Source organism: Sorex fumeus, unplaced genomic scaffold (assembly GCF_029834395.1).
Source record: "Sorex fumeus unplaced genomic scaffold, SorFum_2.1 ptg000033l, whole genome shotgun sequence".
NCBI lineage: Eukaryota > Metazoa > Chordata > Mammalia > Eulipotyphla > Soricidae > Sorex > Sorex fumeus.
This window is the reverse complement of record NW_026606090.1, coordinates 15,841,851-15,860,397: the sequence shown is the minus strand read 5'-3', so window position 1 is coordinate 15,860,397 and position 18,547 is coordinate 15,841,851. Positions and strand designations below refer to the sequence as shown.

Here is an 18,547-nt window from a genome sequence, read left to right as displayed (position 1 = left end):
CCTTTTCCTGAAGGAGCTGGGAGCTCCGAGCAGGGCAGGCCCCCTCGGTGGCCCTGACACCCAGTCTGAAACAGCATCTCCGTCTGCCGTCCCGCGCTACCGCTGTGTGGACACGTTCAGGGGGTAAGTGTGCACGGGAGGTACAGGTGCTCTCAGCTTGTGTAAATAAAACACAAACACACGTTTTATTTATGTAGGTGGCAATTCCAGTATTTTTGTTTGCATTTGGGTCACAGCTGACTGCTCAGGGCTTACTCTTCACTTGTGCTTAGGGATCACCCCTGGTGGGCTCAGGGGCCCACATGTAATGCTGGTGGTAAACCTGGGTTGATCTCATGCAAGGCAAACACCGTATCTGCTGAACTGTCTCTCTGGTCTGACAGTTTGACTATTGTATTATAATACCATGTAAGATTCGGGTGTGCATCATTGTAATCTGCGTCTGTTTCCACATTAATTCATAGTTGAAAGTCCAAATCTTAATTCCTTACATACAGTTGAACCATTATTACCTATCTTAGATAGTCATGCCTTTTTTTCTCCTTTTTGGGTCACACCCAGTGATGCACAGGGGTACTCCTGGTTCATGCACTCAGGAATTACTCCTGGCCATGCTCGGGGGACCGTATGGGATGCTGGGAATCGAACCTGGGTTGGCCCACGAGCAAGGCAAACACCCTACCCGCTGTGCTATCGCTCCAGCCCCTACTCATGCTTTTTAACTTAAAGCGCTTTTGTACAGTTTTTACTTTCTAGACTAAAAGTAAATTTTATTTTTTTTTTGCTTTTTGGGTCACACCTGGCGATGCACAGGGGTTACTCCTGGCTCTGCACTCAGGACTTACTCCTGGCGGTGCTCGGGGTACTATATGGGATACAGGGACTTGAACCCGGGTTGGCTGCATGCAAGGCAAACACCCTACCTGCTGTGCTATCTCTCCAGCCCCCAAAGTAATTTTTTTTAAGGAGTGGGTCGGAACTTCCCAGGAGCCACACCTAGGGTTGCTGGTGGGACCATGTACTCCTGCATGCAGCACCCTTTCATCTGTCTCTATAGTCCTTTGGAAAATTCTTTAACTCAGCAGCCTCTCTTCACTTGAACACTGCTATAGTTGTCATGTAGTGTGTTGCTAGAAAGCTATGTCCACATGGCCAGGTAAGCTTCCACTATGCTGAGTCTAGGTCTTTAATAGTTCCTTATGAGGTTATACTTGGAGTTACAATCTGCATCCACATGTCCAGACAGTAGCTTGACAAATAAGACTCCAGCCTAGGAGGGAAACACTGGTGGATGGAAGTTTTCATCCTTCAGCATTACTTGCAAAACAGCGAGAATATTAAATTTGGTAGCAAAACCACAGATCCTGAGGTCAATTATGGTTTCTACCTTTACTGGAGCAACAGCACAGTGGGTAGGGCATTTGCCTTGCACGTGGCCAATGCAGGTTCGATTCCTCCGTCCCTCTTGGAGAGCCCAGCAAGCTACTAAGAGTATCCTGTCTGCATGGCAGAGCATGGCAAGCTCCCTGTGGCATGTTCGATACGCCAAAAACAGTAACAGATCTCACAATGAAGACGTTACTGGTGCCCACTCGAGCAAATCGATGAACAACAGGAGGACAGTGCTATAGTGCTACCTTTACTGTGGTAGAAGAATAAAGGCCAGGACCAGAGTCTAGAAATAATGAAACTATGTGGCTGAAAATCAATATATAGGTATAGGGTCTTCCATTTCTATCAAAAAGACTTTTAAGAAATTATTATTATTTTTATTTATATATTTTTTCATTGAATCACCGTGAAAAGCAGTTACGAGCGGTTCATGATCGGGTTTCAGTCATACAGTGTTCCAACACCGTGCCTTTACCAGCGTACATTTCCCACCACCCCTCTTCCCAGTTCCCTCCAGCCCTCCTCCAGCCCGCCTCTAGGGCAGATTCCTCTCTGTCTCTCTCACATTTTCCCCCGCCCTACTGAAAGGGTATCATGCATGTCACTTTGCCTCCTTTCAGCACTCAGTTCTTGTCCAGAGTGTTTATTTCCGATTATCATTGTCATAGTGGTCCCTCTGTCCTAACTGTCACTTGTGGCAAGTTTCCTACCATGAACCAGCCCTCTGCTCCTCATTTTTAATGTCTTTGGGCATTTTTATCAAACTTTTTTTCTTTATATCCTGCAAATGAGTGCAATCATTCAGTCCCTCTCCCTTTCACTCATTCCACTCAGCATGATTCTTCCATCACTGTATCACTGTATCACTGTCATCCTGTTCATAGATTTCCTCGAACAGGCACCAGTAACGTCTCCTTCGTCCTAGCCCTGAGATTTTAGAAAGTTCCACATTCGAGGCTCATTCAGGGTCAGGAGACTGAGACCCATCATTGTTACTGGTTTTTGACAAATTGAATATGCCACGGGGAGTTTGCCAGACTCTGCCATGTGGGCAGGAAACTTTTGGTAGCCTGTCAGGTTCTCCAGAGTAAGAACTAGATAATAAGATGTCCGGGAACTGGGTTTTATAGTCTCTGGGTTTTGGCCATTGATGGGATTACACGGTGCTGAGGCAGTTGGTGGGTGTAAACGCCTACATACTGGAAGATGGGGGATCTGGGTGAAGGAGGCCCAGTCCCAATCCGAGCAGGCTTGGAGATCTATGCCCTGGGTCCTATACACCTGGGTTCCTCTGCCGGTTCCTTCATGTCTAAGGCTTGTCCGAACGTGTGGAGGGTGGTCTTAAGCATGGCTGTAGCTGGAACCGGAGGTCTTCTTCCATATCCATATCCTTTCATATATAAGCAAATTCCATGACTTCATTTTTCCTAACAGCTGCATGGTGTTTCACTGTGTAGATGTGCCGTAGTTTCTTCATCCAGTCATCTGTTCTCGGGCACCCAGGTTGTTTCCAGCTTCTGGTTATCATGAACAGTGCTGCAGTGATCATGGGAGTGCAGATGGAGTTTCTGTATTGTGTTCTTTGGGCTCATAGTGTGTTTTCCTAAGAGTGGTATTGCTGGGTCTTAGGAAACTCAATTTCTAGTTTTTTGAGGAATGTCCAAAAGACCTTTAAGAAATTATTTTATTGCAGCTACACTCCCTGGGGCCTCTTTTAGTGGTGCTTTTGGCAGCTCAAACTCAAACCTCACACAAGACAGGTGTGTCTGCTACCCTAGCCTAACTGAGGCCTTTAAACTCTAATGGTAATATTACCTGGGGTATATAGTGAAAGCTGGCAATAGTAAGGATCATAGTAACAATAGCCAATAACTTCTGAGTTCTTACTATGTTGCCAGAGAGTGCTTTAACTTAATTCCTTTATTTATTTTTATTGAGGTAACATTGATAAGCTAATTATTTGTTTTTTTGAAAAAACATTGAATTTCTTATGCCAGAGAGATAATATAGTGGGTATTATTACTTGCCTTGCCATGGCGAAACCTGGTCCAATCCCTGGCACCCCAGTCTAGGCCCAAAGTGGGGCTGGAGCAATAACAGAGCAAGAGGGCATTTGACTTGCATGTGGCCAACCCAGGTTTGATCCCTGGCATACCATATGCTCTCCCCTGCCCCCTCCCCCCCAGCACCACCAGGAGTAATTTCTGAGTGCAGAGCCAGGAGTAAGTCCCGAACATCGCTGGGTGTGGCCCCAGAAGCCAAAAAAATTTAAAAAAAACAAAGCAAAAAAACCCAAAAACTAAGCTCAGAGCTCAGAATAAGCCCTGAGCACAGTCAGCTTTGGTACCAGCCCTCCACTCCCCAGAAAGTAGGTTTTTGATTTTTTGGGCTGGAGAGAGTACTCACCTGGTCAGGTGTATGAATGGCACTGTGAGGCACTGAGATTTCTACCCAGCACTGCACAGCTGGGTGTTTCCCTAGCACTCCTGAACAAGCACTGGCCTGAACTCTCTGGCCCTGACACTCGTACACTGAGGCATGTGTTAGGAAATTAGCGGTCGTTTGCTTTCTGTTGGAAATGTTTGGGAAGTGTTTTGTTTTCAGGTTGTTTAGTGCCAATCTAGATTTTTCTTTCTTTGTGGGGCTGGGGAATGGGGAATGGGGTTGGGCTGCACCTGGCCCATGATCAGTAGTGACCCCCTCTGGAAGTCATCAGGGCAGCCATCTGCAGCGCCAGGGATTTGAAGCAGGTTGTATGCCTGCTGTAGCTGTATGCAAGGCAAGTACCTTACCTCCTGTACCATTTCTCCAGCCCTTGTTGTTTTTTTTTTTTAATTTTTATTAATGAGACACCATGAGGTGCAGTTGTAGACTTATAAATTTTTGTGCTTGGGTTTCAATTATACAATGATCAAATACCCATTTCTCCACCAGTGCCCATTTCCCACCACCACGGATCCCAGTATCCCTCCCACCCCACATCTCCCCCATCCTACCCTGCCTCTGTGGCAGGGCATTCCCTTTTGTTCTCTCTCTCCTTTTGGGTCCTATGGTTTGCAAGAGAGGCATTGAATGGCAATCATGTTTGGTCGATAGTCTACTTTCAGCATGCTTCTCCCATCCTGGGTGGATCCTCCCAACACCCTTTATTTGTTGCTCCCTTCTCTATCTGAGCTCCCTTTTCCCCTAGCATGTGTGGCTGGCCTCTAAGCCATGGAGCAAAATTCCTGGTACTAATCTCTGCCATTCTTGGGTGTTAGTCTCCTATTTTGTTACTTTATGTTCCCCAGATGAATACAATCTTTCTATGTCTATCCCTTTCTTTCTGACTCATTTCACTTATCATGATACTTTCCATGTAGTACCACATGTATGAAAATTTCATGACTTGATCTTTTCTAACAGCTACATAGTACTCCATTGTGTAAAGAGATGAAATTTCTGGACATGTAGCACTGTAGTACTTGTCCTCCCATTGTTCATCTGTTTGCTCAAGCGGGCATCAGTAAAGTCTCCATTGTGAGACTTATTACTGTTTTTGGTATATCGAATACATCATGGGTAGCTTGCCAGTCTTTGCCATGCGGGCGGGATACTCTTGGTAGCTTGCCGGGCTCTCCGAGAGGGTTGGAGGAATCGAACCTGGGTCAGCCATGTGCAAGGCAAATGCCCTACCCGCTGTCCTATTGCTGCAGTTCTGGACACGTAGGCAGCAGAAATACTTTAGTGTAAGATTCTAAATGACGTGACTAGAAAAACTAGAAATGAAGTTCCTTGGGGCTGGAGTGATATGCAATGGGTAGGGCGTTTGCCTTGCACACGACTGACCCGGGTTCGATTCCCAGCATCCCATATGGTCCCCTGAGCACCACCAGGAGTGACTCCTGAGTGCAGAGCCAGGAGTAACCCCAGTGCATTGCCGGGTGTGACCCAAAAAGCAAAAAAAAAAAAAAAAAAGACATATAATTCTTTGCTCTCCAAGGTGCACTGCATTGTGATGTGTGAGCTTGTGTGTAGGGAGTGCCCTCATTGCGACTGTGTCCTCCTGTGTGTCTGGAGCACTCTCATCGTGACTGTGACCTTGTGTGTCGGGAGCGCTCTTGTTGAGATTGTGACCTTGTGTGACCTTGTCGGAGCACTCTATTTGCCCGTCACTTGTGCAGTCCTGAGATTGTGTTCTTTGTTGTTTTCTAGGATAGCTCTTGTCCTCATGATTTTTGTTAATTACGGAGGAGGCAAATATTGGTATTTCAAGCATGCGAGCTGGAACGGTAAGCTGCTTCCCTAGAACCCCGCAGAGTGAGCAGAGCAGCAGGTGGCTGAAGAGCTGACAGGCCTGTTGACACTGAGGCTATGCTGGCTTGGGTGTTGGGGAGTTTTCTCTAAACCCCTTGTTTGGTGCTTCCTTTCCTGGGTGTGGCTCTATAGCACTTGGCTCTAACAGCATTTAAGCTCCAGTGTTCTTTGCTGAGAGTGTATAGCTACAAGTTGACTTCTAAGTCACCCTTGTCATATTGTAGCTGTGCCTTTTGTCACAGTCACTGGGGAAGTTCTGCATCTAGGACTGGTTGGTGTCCTTGAGGTGTAATTGCATTGTTCTGAGTGCTGTTGAGCAATGACTGAATCTGGGTACTTTGGTTAGTTTTTTGGGCCATACTTGGCCATGCTCAGGGATTACTCCTGGGTCTCCATTCAGGAATTACTCCTGATGGGGCTGGGGGGAACATATGGGACACTGTGTTTTGAACGCAGTTGGCCTTGTGTGTGGCAAAAACCCTATCCCAGAGTAGTATCGCTCTGGCCTGTGGCTCTGATTTTGATAGAATTTGAAGAAAATCACTTAGAACTGGCAAGTGTGTCCACCTGCCTTCATGTGATTTTTCCTGGGCAGAGCTCTAGTGTGCAGTGTTTCCCAAAGTGTGAGATTCCTAGAATGGGTTAGTGTGTGCGTGTGTGTGTGTGTGTGGGGGGGGGGGGGGCGTTGGCCTTGAGTGCCATTGGGGACCACTTCCTATTTGTTAAGTTAAAGAAGGGAGATTTTCAGCTGGCACTGAGTGTTTTTTTCCTGAAAAGGGGGTGGTGGACCTAATAATTGGGAACCTCTTCCTTGACTGCTTGCAGCTTTCCTGGGGTAGGGCGGGGTCAGGGTGGGTATTTCCCAGGGTTTGTCTGTTTTCTCGGATGAACTTTCCAGAGCCTTTCATCCTGGTCTTTCTCACTGTTTATGCTTGTGGTTGTTTTTCAGGACTGACTGTGGCTGACCTTGTGTTTCCTTGGTAAGTTGTCAGCTTCCCCAATCTCCCGTAGGTAAAACCTCTTCAGTTTGTTTTTTTTTTGGCTGATGCTCTGAGACCAGCATTGAGTTCTGGACTTGAGGCCTTTATCACTCACAGACCTCTGCCACTGAGAGATTCTTCTGGAAATTGTGTTAGTTGGCCTAGTGCATATCTAAGACATGGACCTATAAGAGATGAGTGGGGTGGCTGGACAGAGTACAGTAGGTGGGTTTGCACACAGCCAACCAGAATTCCATCCCCACTCCCCCATGTGGTTCTCTGAGCTTGCTAGGAGTCAGCCCTGAGCACAGCCAGGTGTGGCAAAAAATGAGCATTTTGTAGGAAACTTCTTATTAGTGTGAAAACAACCTACAAAATCCTAAAATCATGTAAGAAATTATAAATTCTGAGCACGTAGTTAAATTCTACTAATCCTGAAAATAAGTGTGGAAGTCATATTTTCTAAGGACATGAAGAATATTGGCATCATAGAATTCTTATGAGTATGTGATAGGGCAGTGTTAATGACAAAGTTATAAAATAATAATTGAGTACCTGAGCATGTTAGTGTCTTTGCACATCCATGATGTGCTTAAGGAACCCCTACTTCCAGCAGCAAAAAACTCTAATTTTGTAATCCTCACCAAATATTTATTTTTTTATCTTAAATTTTATTTTATTTTTATAAAGTTGTTCACACTAATTCATTACATTTAATATTCAGACACCAATTCCACCACCATTGCACCTTTTCACCGCCATATTTTGAATGTTTCCACCCCAAATCCCAAAATGTGCCCCCTCCCAAAGCTTGGTACAACAGTGATGTAGAGGATGAGAGGTTGTGCAGCTGCAAATGCTGTCACGCGCTCCAGGAATTCTAAAACTTGGAATACGATTATAGAGCAGATTCAGTAATGGGTGAGGCCGATGTCGCTCTCTTCCGGGAGCTTTATTTCAAAGTCTCTGGATTTTGGCTGTTCATGAGATTATATGGCACGGGGGGTGGGGTGGGGGGTGGGTGTGACTGCCAAGCTACTGGAAAACTAGGGAGCTGGGGGAAGGGTCCCAGTCTCAATCCAAACAGGCTTGGAGCTCTCAGCCATGGTTCCCGCATAACTTGGGTTTTTCTGCAGATTCACTCATGGGTAAAACTTGTCTGAGCCTGTAGAGAGCAGCTGTGAGCATGGTGGTGGTTGCCTTCTGGAGGTTTTCAGCTGCCAGGGCTCTGTTGGGGTGGGGAGGGAAACTCAGTCTCACCCCCTCTGAGTTGCCCTGGTCCTCACCAAATATTTAGATAAATGTCATTCTAACTTTTTTTAAAAATGTTTTTTGTTTGTTTTTTAACCATATCCAGTGTTGCTCAGGGGTTCCTCCTAGCTCTGCATGCTGAAATTACTCCTGGTGGTGTTTGGGGGGCCATGGGATGCCAGGGATCAAGCCTGGGTCGGCTGTGTGCAAGACAAGCACTTTACCTGCTGTACTATCTTCTCACTGGTCCCCTCCCCTTTTTCAAAGAGGTAATTTGCTATTGTGAAAGAAAAGAAATGGAAGTGATTGTGGCTTAGAAAAAATAAGAAGAAAAAAAGTTAAAGCTTTTCTTTTTATTTCAGGAGCAAGAGTGAATTTAGCAGTGCCAAGTGTGGTTCCTTTTGAGGAGCACCAGGGGCTCATTGGCATGGCCAGCTGCTGGGAATTGGGGCCCCCAGCACCATTCCTTGCCATAAATAACTAAGTGATAGTGACAGCTTGAAAGTTCCTGTTAGTTCTGAGGAGTTTTTTTCCCTCAGGGAAGCCTGGAGGAACACGGCCCTTTCTGAATCTCCCTCCCTCTTACACTGAGGTTCTTTGAAGCACTGGCTACCTGGAAAACATACACGTGCTTCTTTTATACAGTAAATTATAAAATATTAATTCTCCATAGACCCAAACACAAACAAACTTGGAACCTGACAGTAGCTTTTTTTTTTTTTTAAGGTTTGTCTTTATTATGGGAACTTCAATTTTTCTGTCCATGAATTCTGTACTGCGGCGGGGATATTCAAAACTCAAACTGTTTGGGAAAATTGTATGGAGGAGTTTGCTGTTAATATACATAGGAATTGTCATTGTGAACCCCAATTACTGCGTTGGTCCATGTAAGTACTTATCTGCGTCTGTAGAATATATCTAGGTTGAAATATGGAAACTGTTCTGCTTTGAGAGAAATATAATTCCTCCAATCTCGGGTACTTGGAAAAAAACAAAAACCAATCCAAAACAACCCAACCAGTTGTTAGGAAAGTATAAATAATGCCTGTGCAAATTAGGGCATTGTTTTATTACTTTGGAGTTTTAGATCCAGGAGGAGCCTCTGAGGTGAGGCAGCCCTTCTGTTACACTGGGAAAATGGCTTTGGACGTATCTGTGTAGTGAGGGGGAGGGACCACGTCATCTGATTCTCAGAGGCTGCCACCTTGCCACTTTGGTTCCATCAGCTTCCATTATAAGACCAAGAATCCACCTTTGCAATTTCTTTGGTGACTTTGTTATAGTTTCAGGGTGTGAGGGAGCAAAGCTGGGGAACGGAGGTAAGTGCAGTGCTTAGTATTAGCATGCAGTTGGTAAGGTGTATAGCCACTGGGTTGGAAACTTCATTAGAAATGAGAGCAGCCAGATGGGCACCGGATGCCAGAACCACGAACTTCAGGTCCAGAAGGGAGTTGGGTACATGGGGCAAGGTTCACATAAGGTAGACTCGCTGGAGTCCCACAGGGGACCCTCTCCCAGGATATGGCACTCCTCCAGCGGGCCATGCACACTCTACATGGCTCATGGGGCAGAGTCTGGCCATGGCTGTGCTGGCTCTACACATTCCTGCTTGCTGTGAGAGGTGGATTGTTGCTCCTGCTGGGGAAAGGGGTACTCCAAGGTGAACCTTAGGGCCAGGGCTGGTCCTAACTTCTTTCCACACTCAAGGAAGACATTGTGTTAGTCTCTCAGTCTTCCTGCTAGCCGATTTCCTACTGGGATTCTAAGCCAGGGTCTGGCCATCCTGTTTGATATTGGCCTGTGCCTAGACTCGGTTTGTCCATCTTAGAAGCAGAAAGAGGCCTGCTTATGTGTCACAGGAGGAATCTTTGCCCTCAGGAGAACATAGTGTTGCCTTGGGGGAAGTGAGACTTGCTGGCTAACCCTTGCCTGACCTGTCCCTTCTGCAGTGTCCTGGGAGAAGATCCGCATCCCCGGCGTGCTTCAGCGCCTGGGGGTGACCTACTTTGTGGTCGCTGTGCTGGAGCTTATCTTTGCCAAACCTGCGCCCGACAGCAACTGTGATTTGGTGAGAAGGCCTGTTTTTAAGGGGAGAGGAAAATCACTTTAATCAAGTGCAAATTTAATTTGAATTGTTTGCAAGGCAGATACTCTACCCGCTGTACTATCAGGCTCCTTTTCCAGTTTTCTTATGGCACAGAATATATAGAAATGCATGTAACATTTCATTATCCATACAAACTCAGTAAGGTTTCAACTTTGAAAGGGCCAGAAAGTTAGCTCAGTGGGCTGAGCACATGCTTCGTATGCAAGAAGCCCTAGGTTTGACCCTGGCACCACGTGGTCCTCTGAATACCACCAGGAGCTACCCTACATATTTATTCACACACACACAATTATTTTGGGCCCACACCCAACATTGTTCAGGGCTTACTCCTGACTCTGCTCAGGGATCAGTTGCTCAGGGTTCACCCTTACAGGCTCAGCGTCCAAACTTAGGTGCCACGGCCCAAACTTAGGTCAGTGGATGCTAGGTAAGCACCCTACCTGTGGTACTATCTCTCTGGCCCATGACAATTTTGATTCTCTCAGTAGAAGTAAAAATGACTGAAACTATTTAAACTGTTTTATTAGGCTCTTATCTTGCTATATCAATTAATAAAGCTGGATTTGGTTTCTAGTTTCTTTCCCTTTATACAACTAGCAAGTTCAGCATTGAATCTCCAATTCTTTTGGCTCTTCTTGTAATGGTTGTTCTGTTGTATGTTCCTTGGAGTACATTTAATATTACTCTGCTGTATCCACTCTCCCTGAGTGTGTAGCGGTGCTTTCCCATAGATTTCTTTAAGGGAAACCCTAAGGGAAGTGAAACTAGTGATGCAGAAGGGAGCTCTTGCACGGCCAGCTGCATGTGACCGAGGGGAGCGGGGTGCAGGCTTGAGGGACCCAGCACAGAGCAGGGGGGCGGGCAGCACTCCAAGAAAGGCTCTCTCCCTTCTTGTTCTACTAAAAGAGCTGCCCAGCATTTTTTTTTTTTTTTTTTTTGCTTTTTGGGTCACATTTGGCAATGCACAGGGGTTACTCCTGGCTCTGCACTCAGAAATCACTCCTGGCAGTGCTCAGGGGACCATATGGGATGCTGGGAATCAAACCTGTGTTGGCTGCGTGCAAGGTAAACGCCCTACCCGCTGTGCTATCTCTCCAGCCCCAAGAAGAGCTGCCCAGCTTTAAGTGTTGGTTTTATATGATTCACATACCCTAAAACTCCACCTGTGAAGTTCAGGGCTTTAGTTTGTTCAGGGCTGTGCAGGCAACCCCACTCTCAGATTCTAGAACATTCTCCAGAAAGAAACCTAGTAACTCATTACCAGCTACTTCCCAGGCCAGCCCTTACCTGTTTTAAACATTTCATAGAAATGGGATCATACAGCATGTGATTTTTTTAAAGTATGACTTCTTTCACTTAGATTGTTTTAAGGCTTTATTTGGTTATCCCATGGATCAGTACTTGATCCCCCCGCCCCATCCCATGGGGCCCTCAGGGTGGATGGTTCAGGAGTGCAGTGCTGCTTGGGCCCTGGTGTGTGTTCTGTGGGTGCTCGGGACCTCCAGGCTATCCCTGGTGATGCTCAGGGGGCTGCCTGTACCCAGGATCAAACTAGGGTCCTATGAATGCAAAACATGTGCCCCGTCCCCTGTTCAGCCCCCAACCTTCGATTCCTTTTTGATGCTGGAGAATCTGTTTCATGACTGTAACACCTTTCAGTTGAGTGAGTCCTTTTGGCCATTGTGAATAATGATTCTAAACATTTGTGTAATGGTTTATGTGTGAACTTCGTAGGTATAGGAGTAGAATTGTCTACTGATCTGAACATTTTACAGTAGAATTTGATAGAGAGCATGCAGATATAAGAAATACATAGGAAATCAATAAAAGAAAGAAACATGCACATAATTTGGTATGGCTGCCAAGAGAGGAATGCTGGGGAATGTGACCATTCAGTTCTCTTTAGCTCACGGGTGGTTTTTGTGCTTCTTACTCAGGATGAGAGATCCATAATGCTTCGATACTTCATGTCAGACTGGCCCCAGTGGATGATTGTCCTGATGCTGGAAAACATCTGGCTGGGTGTGACCTTACTGCTCCCAGTTCCTGGATGCCCCGCGTAAGCTGGCTGCTTTTCGTCCAGTCTCTCTTGATGCATGCTTTGTGTTGGCAGAACATCTGTGTGCTGGATCCCCTCCTCTGAGCAGGCTCTGGTTCTGTGTGCCCCGGGGCTGTGGGAGAGCATGCACGCCTTCCCCGTAGGACTTTGGTCTGCTAAATCTTGCCTTTCATTTCCCAGAGGTTATCTTGGCCCCGGGGGCATCGGCGACTGGGGCAAGTACCCCAATTGCACTGGAGGAGCTGCCGGCTACATTGACCGCCTGATCCTGGGCGATGACCACCTCTACCAGCACCCTTCTCCAGCTGTGAGTGGCAGTTAGGGAACAAGGCTGACCTCTGTTTGATTGGAAAAGTCGTCTAGCTTCATGACTTCACAGCTTTGTAGAGGACAGGGTTTTATTTGTTTTTTATTTTAAAAATTTTTAGGGGGGGGGTCACATGCCATGCTCAGTGGTTGCTTCTGGCTCTGCACTCAGGAATTACTCCTAACGGTCCTCAGGGGACCATATGGCAGGCCTGGATTGAACCCAGGTTGGTCATGTGCAAGGCAAACGCCCTATTCACTGTGCTATCACTCTGGCCCCAGGGACAGAATTTTAGAGGGAGGTGTTCTGTGTCACCTGGATGGCACAGAGGACTTCTGGCGGGTGGTCGGGGGTCCCACAGGACTGCCTTCCAGCTCACTCTGACAGCCTCTTACACTGGCGGCTGACAGACGCCCTGGAGTAGCAGCTGTGGGCAGAAGGTCAGCTGACGGCACGGTGCTGACCTCACGCTGGCCAGTCTGCCTTGCAGAGTTGTTCTGCACTGGGGATCGGAACAGACTCTTCATGTTCCTGCTTGGATGTGGATTTGTCCTAGCACAAGGGTATGGAGAAGCACCCTCACGAGTCCAGGGCTGGCCTCGGAGATGGCCAGGCGTGTTTGGCCATGAGTCCTCCTGGGCAGGGAGGATATGAAGCCTTTTTTATGCAGTGTGTGGGACGGGGGATCTGGGTACACGGTGGCTTTTACCACCTCGTAGATCTCCAGAGGCTACGGTGTCTGCATCACGTTTGCTCTACACTAACAGAACACAGGTATATTTTCCCATGGCTCTTGTATAAGGAAGATAATGCTCTTGATGTTAGAATTGGTTTGAACAGAAAGAAGGCAGCAGGGCATTTACAGGGCCACCCAGAGGGCTCAGGAGTAACAGGGTATGTCACATTGCCAGCCACATGCATCCAGGGCTCACAGACTTTTTTAGCCAGAATCATCCTAATGTCCAGTGACTTTCTGTAGTGACCCCCAGAGCACTTGAGTGCTGCATGTTCTCCAGTTCGCATTTAGTCTGAGGTGTTTTGTGCTTGTGCCAATGAGTGGATGACCTAGTTCTGTTTTGTCCAGGCGCTGTATCACACTGAGGTGCCCTATGACCCGGAAGGAATACTTGGGACCATCAACTCAATTATGATGGCATATTTGGGAGTTCAGGTATTTGTTTAATTTCATTAGGGTATAGTATGCAATTGAATTCTCCCTAATTAAAAATAACTATTTCTTTAAAGCAACTCTGCCTTGTGTGTATTACAGGACTAATAGAAAAAAATCAGTCTTTTTTTCCCCCCAATTTTATTTTCATATAAAGTTGTTCACAGTAACTGATTATATTCAATATTTCAACACCAATCCCACCACCATTACACCTTCCCTCCACCACTATTTTGAGTTTTCTCACCATCACTAAAGCCTGCCTCACAGGCAGATGCTAAAATAATTTATTTTGTATTGCTTATTATGAATAGTATAGGATGTCTAAAACTTTAAATAATTGGAGTCTGGGACATCTCTGGCAGCTGCTGTCTTTTGAGATTCATTTGTGAGTCTCTGGATCATGGATGTTGATGTGTTTAATGGCATCAAAGGTGCCCGGAAGCCATCTGTTTGACAGCCAGGACACCAGATGGGGCGGGGGGGGGGGGGGGGGAGCAAGGGAGGGAGGCCCATACTCTCTTCCATGTGGCCTTGAGTTTTCGGTCACTGGTCCTGCGTACTAAAATCAGTCTTAATTTGGAAGATTTTCTTAAGTTAAAGCTTCTAAAATTCAGCATACTTAATAACTAGGTATAATTTCTGATTCTCACAAAACACTGTTGACCTGGCTTATCCTAGAAGCGCAGCCAAGCGTTTCAGGTTGCACTTTCCGTGCGGGTCTAAGTTGCCTTTCCTCATGGACATTGCACATGCTGTCGTTGTCCTTGCTTGGTGCCAGAATCCACAGAGGGTGTTTTTGGGTTACCTGCTGCTTTGTTAAAATCATGAACACCCTTGATTATTCTCTCTAAGCCCTTCTTGGTGCTTGCCAGTCCAGGATGGTGATTAGCAGTGCCACCATGGCTCTTTGATCTGAGGGCACCACCCACATCTGAGCAGAAGTGACCACATGCAGCTCACCAGTGGCTGAAATGCGGCCAGTGTGGCGGAGGGTCTGGGTTTTCAATTTCATTCTTGATTTTGCGGGCTTCCCAGATGGTCCTTGGGGTGCTCAGCAACTCTCAGGTAACTGGGCCTGTGGCTCGGTGCCAGGTCTGAGGATGGTTGGTGCTGAGACTCTGGGACTGGGATTATTGGGCCACCCCCGCGGTGATGAGGCCCCCAGGGCTGCACCTGGCGATGCTCAAGGGACCACGCGGTGCCAGGAGTTGACTACACGTGGCTCCATGCCACACATACACTCTGATTCCTGGGCAACATGAAATAGTCACATGTGAATAGAATCTCCATGTTGGATAGTGAAGGTCTAAAGCACATACATTACGGAGATTAGATCGTTTCATATTCAGAATATTGCCTTTGTTTCTTGGCATGTGCCTTGGGGGCTTCTGCATAACCCCACTGTGGTCTCTCCATGGGTGCAGAATATGGCACTGCCCCTTCTGGCCCAGTCCCTCAGGCCTGGCACTCATCCTGCTTCTCAGCAGCACCATCTTCAAGATGTTCCTAGGAATAAGTTCATTCAAGAGAAGTGTTTTGTGCCAGCAGAGAGATGCCTGAGCAGGCTTATGTATTAATATAAAATATTATGAGCACATCTCCTTTGTTGGTTTAATTCCTCATTTAAGGAATTTTTTATGCAATGTTTAGATTTTGCTGTTTTTCAAATGTTTTTTCCTTTTTCCTTCCTCTCTTCCTCTTTCTCCTCATCCTTCTTCCTTCCTCCTTTTTTCTCTTCCTCCTGCTCCTCCCTCTCCTCCTTATTCTCCCTCTTCTCCCTTTCATTTTGGTTGGGGATGGGTCACACATGGTGGTTCTCAGGGTTTACTCCTGGCTCTGTGCTCAGGGGTCATTCCTGGTGGGCTCAGGGGTGCCGGGGATTGAGTCCATGTTGGCCGCTTGTGAGGCAAGCCCACTGTCCACTTTACTCTCACTCTGGCCCCATCTCTGTTCTGCACAAGTGGCAGCCGGCCCATCTTTGACCCTGCTGAGCTAGTTTTGGGTTACTTTGGGGGTAGAACTGTGACTTTCCGTAGTTCTCATGTCCTGTAGTAGAAAGGCTGAGCCCAGCAGCCCCCAGCCCCATGCCGTGTCCCCCACTTCTAGCGTTTTGAATCCCTGTAGCACTTTGGGACGTGGCTTTGCTTTTGACTCAGGCATGCCTTGGGCCTGTTTTCTTACTCTACCTGCTTTGTGCTTGGTACCTCAGCCTGATGGCAGTGCTCTCAGCATCCCTCCCCCTTGCTCAGGGGTTCCCGGGGCCCCCTCTCCACTAGTCTAGGGCTGGGCTGTGTCCTGTTCCTTCTGTTCAGAGAGTGGATGAACATGAAATGAGAGTTGTTACTTGAGTCTTGGGTTCATACTGCATTTTCTTCTCCAGGCAGGAAAAATACTCCTGTATTTCAAGGATAAGACCAAAGAAATTCTCCTCAGATTCAGTGCCTGGTGGTTTGCTCTCGTAAGTAACTGACATTCCTTACCCAACTCTTCTCTTGTATAGTGAAAAGAAAAATATTTAGTAGCACTGGAATGACATTGTGGCCATGTGGCAGCAGGAAGCATGTTTGCTTGACAAAGTGCGAAAAACAGATCTAAATTCCCAGGTTCCTTTTCTTCATAAAGTGTCCTATAATTAAACTGTTTTAGCCGTGCAGCTGACAGACGACAGTGGCAGGGAGAGGGATGCTGGGAGCTCCAGAAGGGGCTGTGCTGAAAGGTGGGATACACCGTGCCAGCCCCGTGCACAGCTGACTATGTTAGCCACTTCCCCGACCTGGCATCACTTTCCTCAGGAGTCATCGGGACGACCTGCAGAATTAGTTACTTTCAGTTCAGAGGCATGCAGGAAAGGATTATACATCTAAAATATATGACTTTTTTTTTTTTTTGCATTTTGGGTCACACCGGGAGATGCACAGGGGTTACTCCTGTCTCTGCACTCAGGAATTATCCCTGGTGGTGCTCGGGGGACCATGTGGGATGCTGGGAATCGAACCCAGGTCAGCCGTGTGCAAGTCACACACCCTACCCGCTGTGCTATCACTCCAGCCCCTAAAATATATGACTTTCTTATAAGAAGAATAACATGACAAAATTTTCAGTCCTCCCAAAGGAAAAAACAATTCTATATAAGAAAAAATTCTATAATTTTCTTTTGGTCTTAAAACTTAATTTTTTGAAATTAAGTTTTAATTTATATTAAAAAGTAAATATATAAAGTAAGTCATATTTAATATTAAAAAGTAAATATTCTTTTTCATCTTCCCCAATTATAGGGACTTATTTCTGCTATTTTGACGAAATTTTCTGAAAATGACGGATTTATGCCAATTAACAAAAATCTCTGGTAAGTAGAGAACTGTTCTTTGGCTGTTGGTCAGTGGATGATGCTGGTATTGGAAGGTGTCCCTGGGGCCTGAAACACGTCCTTCTGCTTCCCCAGGTCCATTTCCTACGTGACCACCCTGAGCGCATTTGCCTTCTTCATCATGCTCATCCTGTACCCCGTTGTGGATGTGAAGGGACTGTGGACAGGAGCCCCGTTCCTTTACCCAGGCAAGTGCAGATGGTGATGGTGGCCACGCTGGGCACCCGGTTCATGCAGGGCCAGGGGCAGCCCTGGAAGCCTGAGAAAGGAGAGGAAGCCCCTGCCAAATGATGCAGGGTGTTACCAGCCTGGTTCCGAAGCTCCCATCCCTTTAAATGGGGTCACTGCTCCGGTTGGGGAGCAACAGAACCTCAGCATGTGCCACCCAGTTCCTAAAGCCTCAGAAGGAAGGCTGGAGCTTCTAATGCCAGTGCTTAGCCAAATGCATGCATAAGAAACAGCAAGACATAAATGCAATGGTTGGCCTGCAGTCCTGCCTGAAGAGTGGGCACTAGCCCAGACCATTCGGAGATTCCCTTTCGCCCTCATTCCAGTAATGTTACATTCTTTTGACCTCAAGTGTTTTGTCTAGAAAAGAGAAGTTAATCAATTAGGCTTACCTCTTGGATTAGTGTAAAAGAGTTATAATGTTACAAAATACAGTCTCATTATTTCTAAAATCTAAGCACTACTTTATTTTTGCAATAGCCAATAATATTGTAAGCATTGTTGTGAAATTCCTTTTGTTTTCTCTGAGCTAAGTCAAATTTTAGGAATCAAACGGATGATAGAATGTGGCTCTGGAAAGCTGATTTCTGGTTTCTCCACAGGAATGAATTCCATTCTGGTGTATGTTGGCCACGAGGTATTTGCAAACTACTTTCCCTTCCAGTGGAAGCTGGAGGACAGCCAGTCGCACAGGGAGCACCTGACCCAGAACATCGTGGCCACGGCCATCTGGGTGCTCATTGCCTACGCCCTCTACAAGAAGAAGATCTTCCTGAAGATCTGAGGGCCGCTGCTGGGAGACTGGTCTGGGGGAGCTAAGGAGCCTCCACAAGCCTTTCTATGACCTGGACAGACTGTGCATTGCCACGTGATTGGGTGATCCATGGTGACGTGGTTTTCAGACTCTGCCTGTGTACCTGGGACCTATGTATTTGGGCAGTAATTGTCTTTCTATTCCATCTCTTCTGTAAATGGAATCATTGGAATTTTATTCCATTAACTTTTCTAAAGGGAATATCTGATGGATAAAACTAAGATCTAATTCCTTTTGATCTTATTTTCCTGCACACTGCTTTTCTACATGTTTACATGCCCAGCAAGAAAACCATCATTTTCATGGTAGCTGACTATAAAGATTATTGAATGTAGTAATATGTTATTATATTTTTTGGTTACTTGCAGCTATTTCAAGAACTTTTGAGCAGATCTGGAAAAGCGTTGATGGGGCCAAAAAAAAAATGCCTTTATAACAAGTCATTTTCTCCTTTTCATCGCCTGTGAAAAAAGTTGAACCATATTGTGTTTCTGTATTACTCTTAACTTTAGTTATCTACTACTGTTATTCCACTACAACAGCTACTGTTACTTTGTCATTTGTCTGTTCCCTGT

At 46.3% G+C, this 18,547-nt stretch overlaps 1 protein-coding gene across 1 annotated transcript in view; it reads left to right on the top strand.

Annotated features, from left to right (window-relative positions):
- Window positions 1–18,547, top strand: part of HGSNAT (heparan-alpha-glucosaminide N-acetyltransferase) — a 34,133-nt gene extending 15,586 nt beyond the window's left edge. The window contains exons 7-18 of the mRNA XM_056116880.1: window positions 14–123; window positions 5,587–5,663; window positions 6,638–6,668; window positions 8,646–8,806; window positions 9,869–9,987; window positions 11,964–12,085; window positions 12,266–12,392; window positions 13,477–13,563; window positions 15,944–16,021; window positions 16,839–16,909; window positions 17,006–17,118; window positions 17,761–18,547. Of these exons, the coding sequence (XP_055972855.1) occupies window positions 14–123; window positions 5,587–5,663; window positions 6,638–6,668; window positions 8,646–8,806; window positions 9,869–9,987; window positions 11,964–12,085; window positions 12,266–12,392; window positions 13,477–13,563; window positions 15,944–16,021; window positions 16,839–16,909; window positions 17,006–17,118; window positions 17,761–17,942 (1,278 nt within the window). The 3' untranslated portion in view covers window positions 17,943–18,547. The remainder of the gene's footprint in view (window positions 1–13; window positions 124–5,586; window positions 5,664–6,637; window positions 6,669–8,645; window positions 8,807–9,868; window positions 9,988–11,963; window positions 12,086–12,265; window positions 12,393–13,476; window positions 13,564–15,943; window positions 16,022–16,838; window positions 16,910–17,005; window positions 17,119–17,760) is intronic.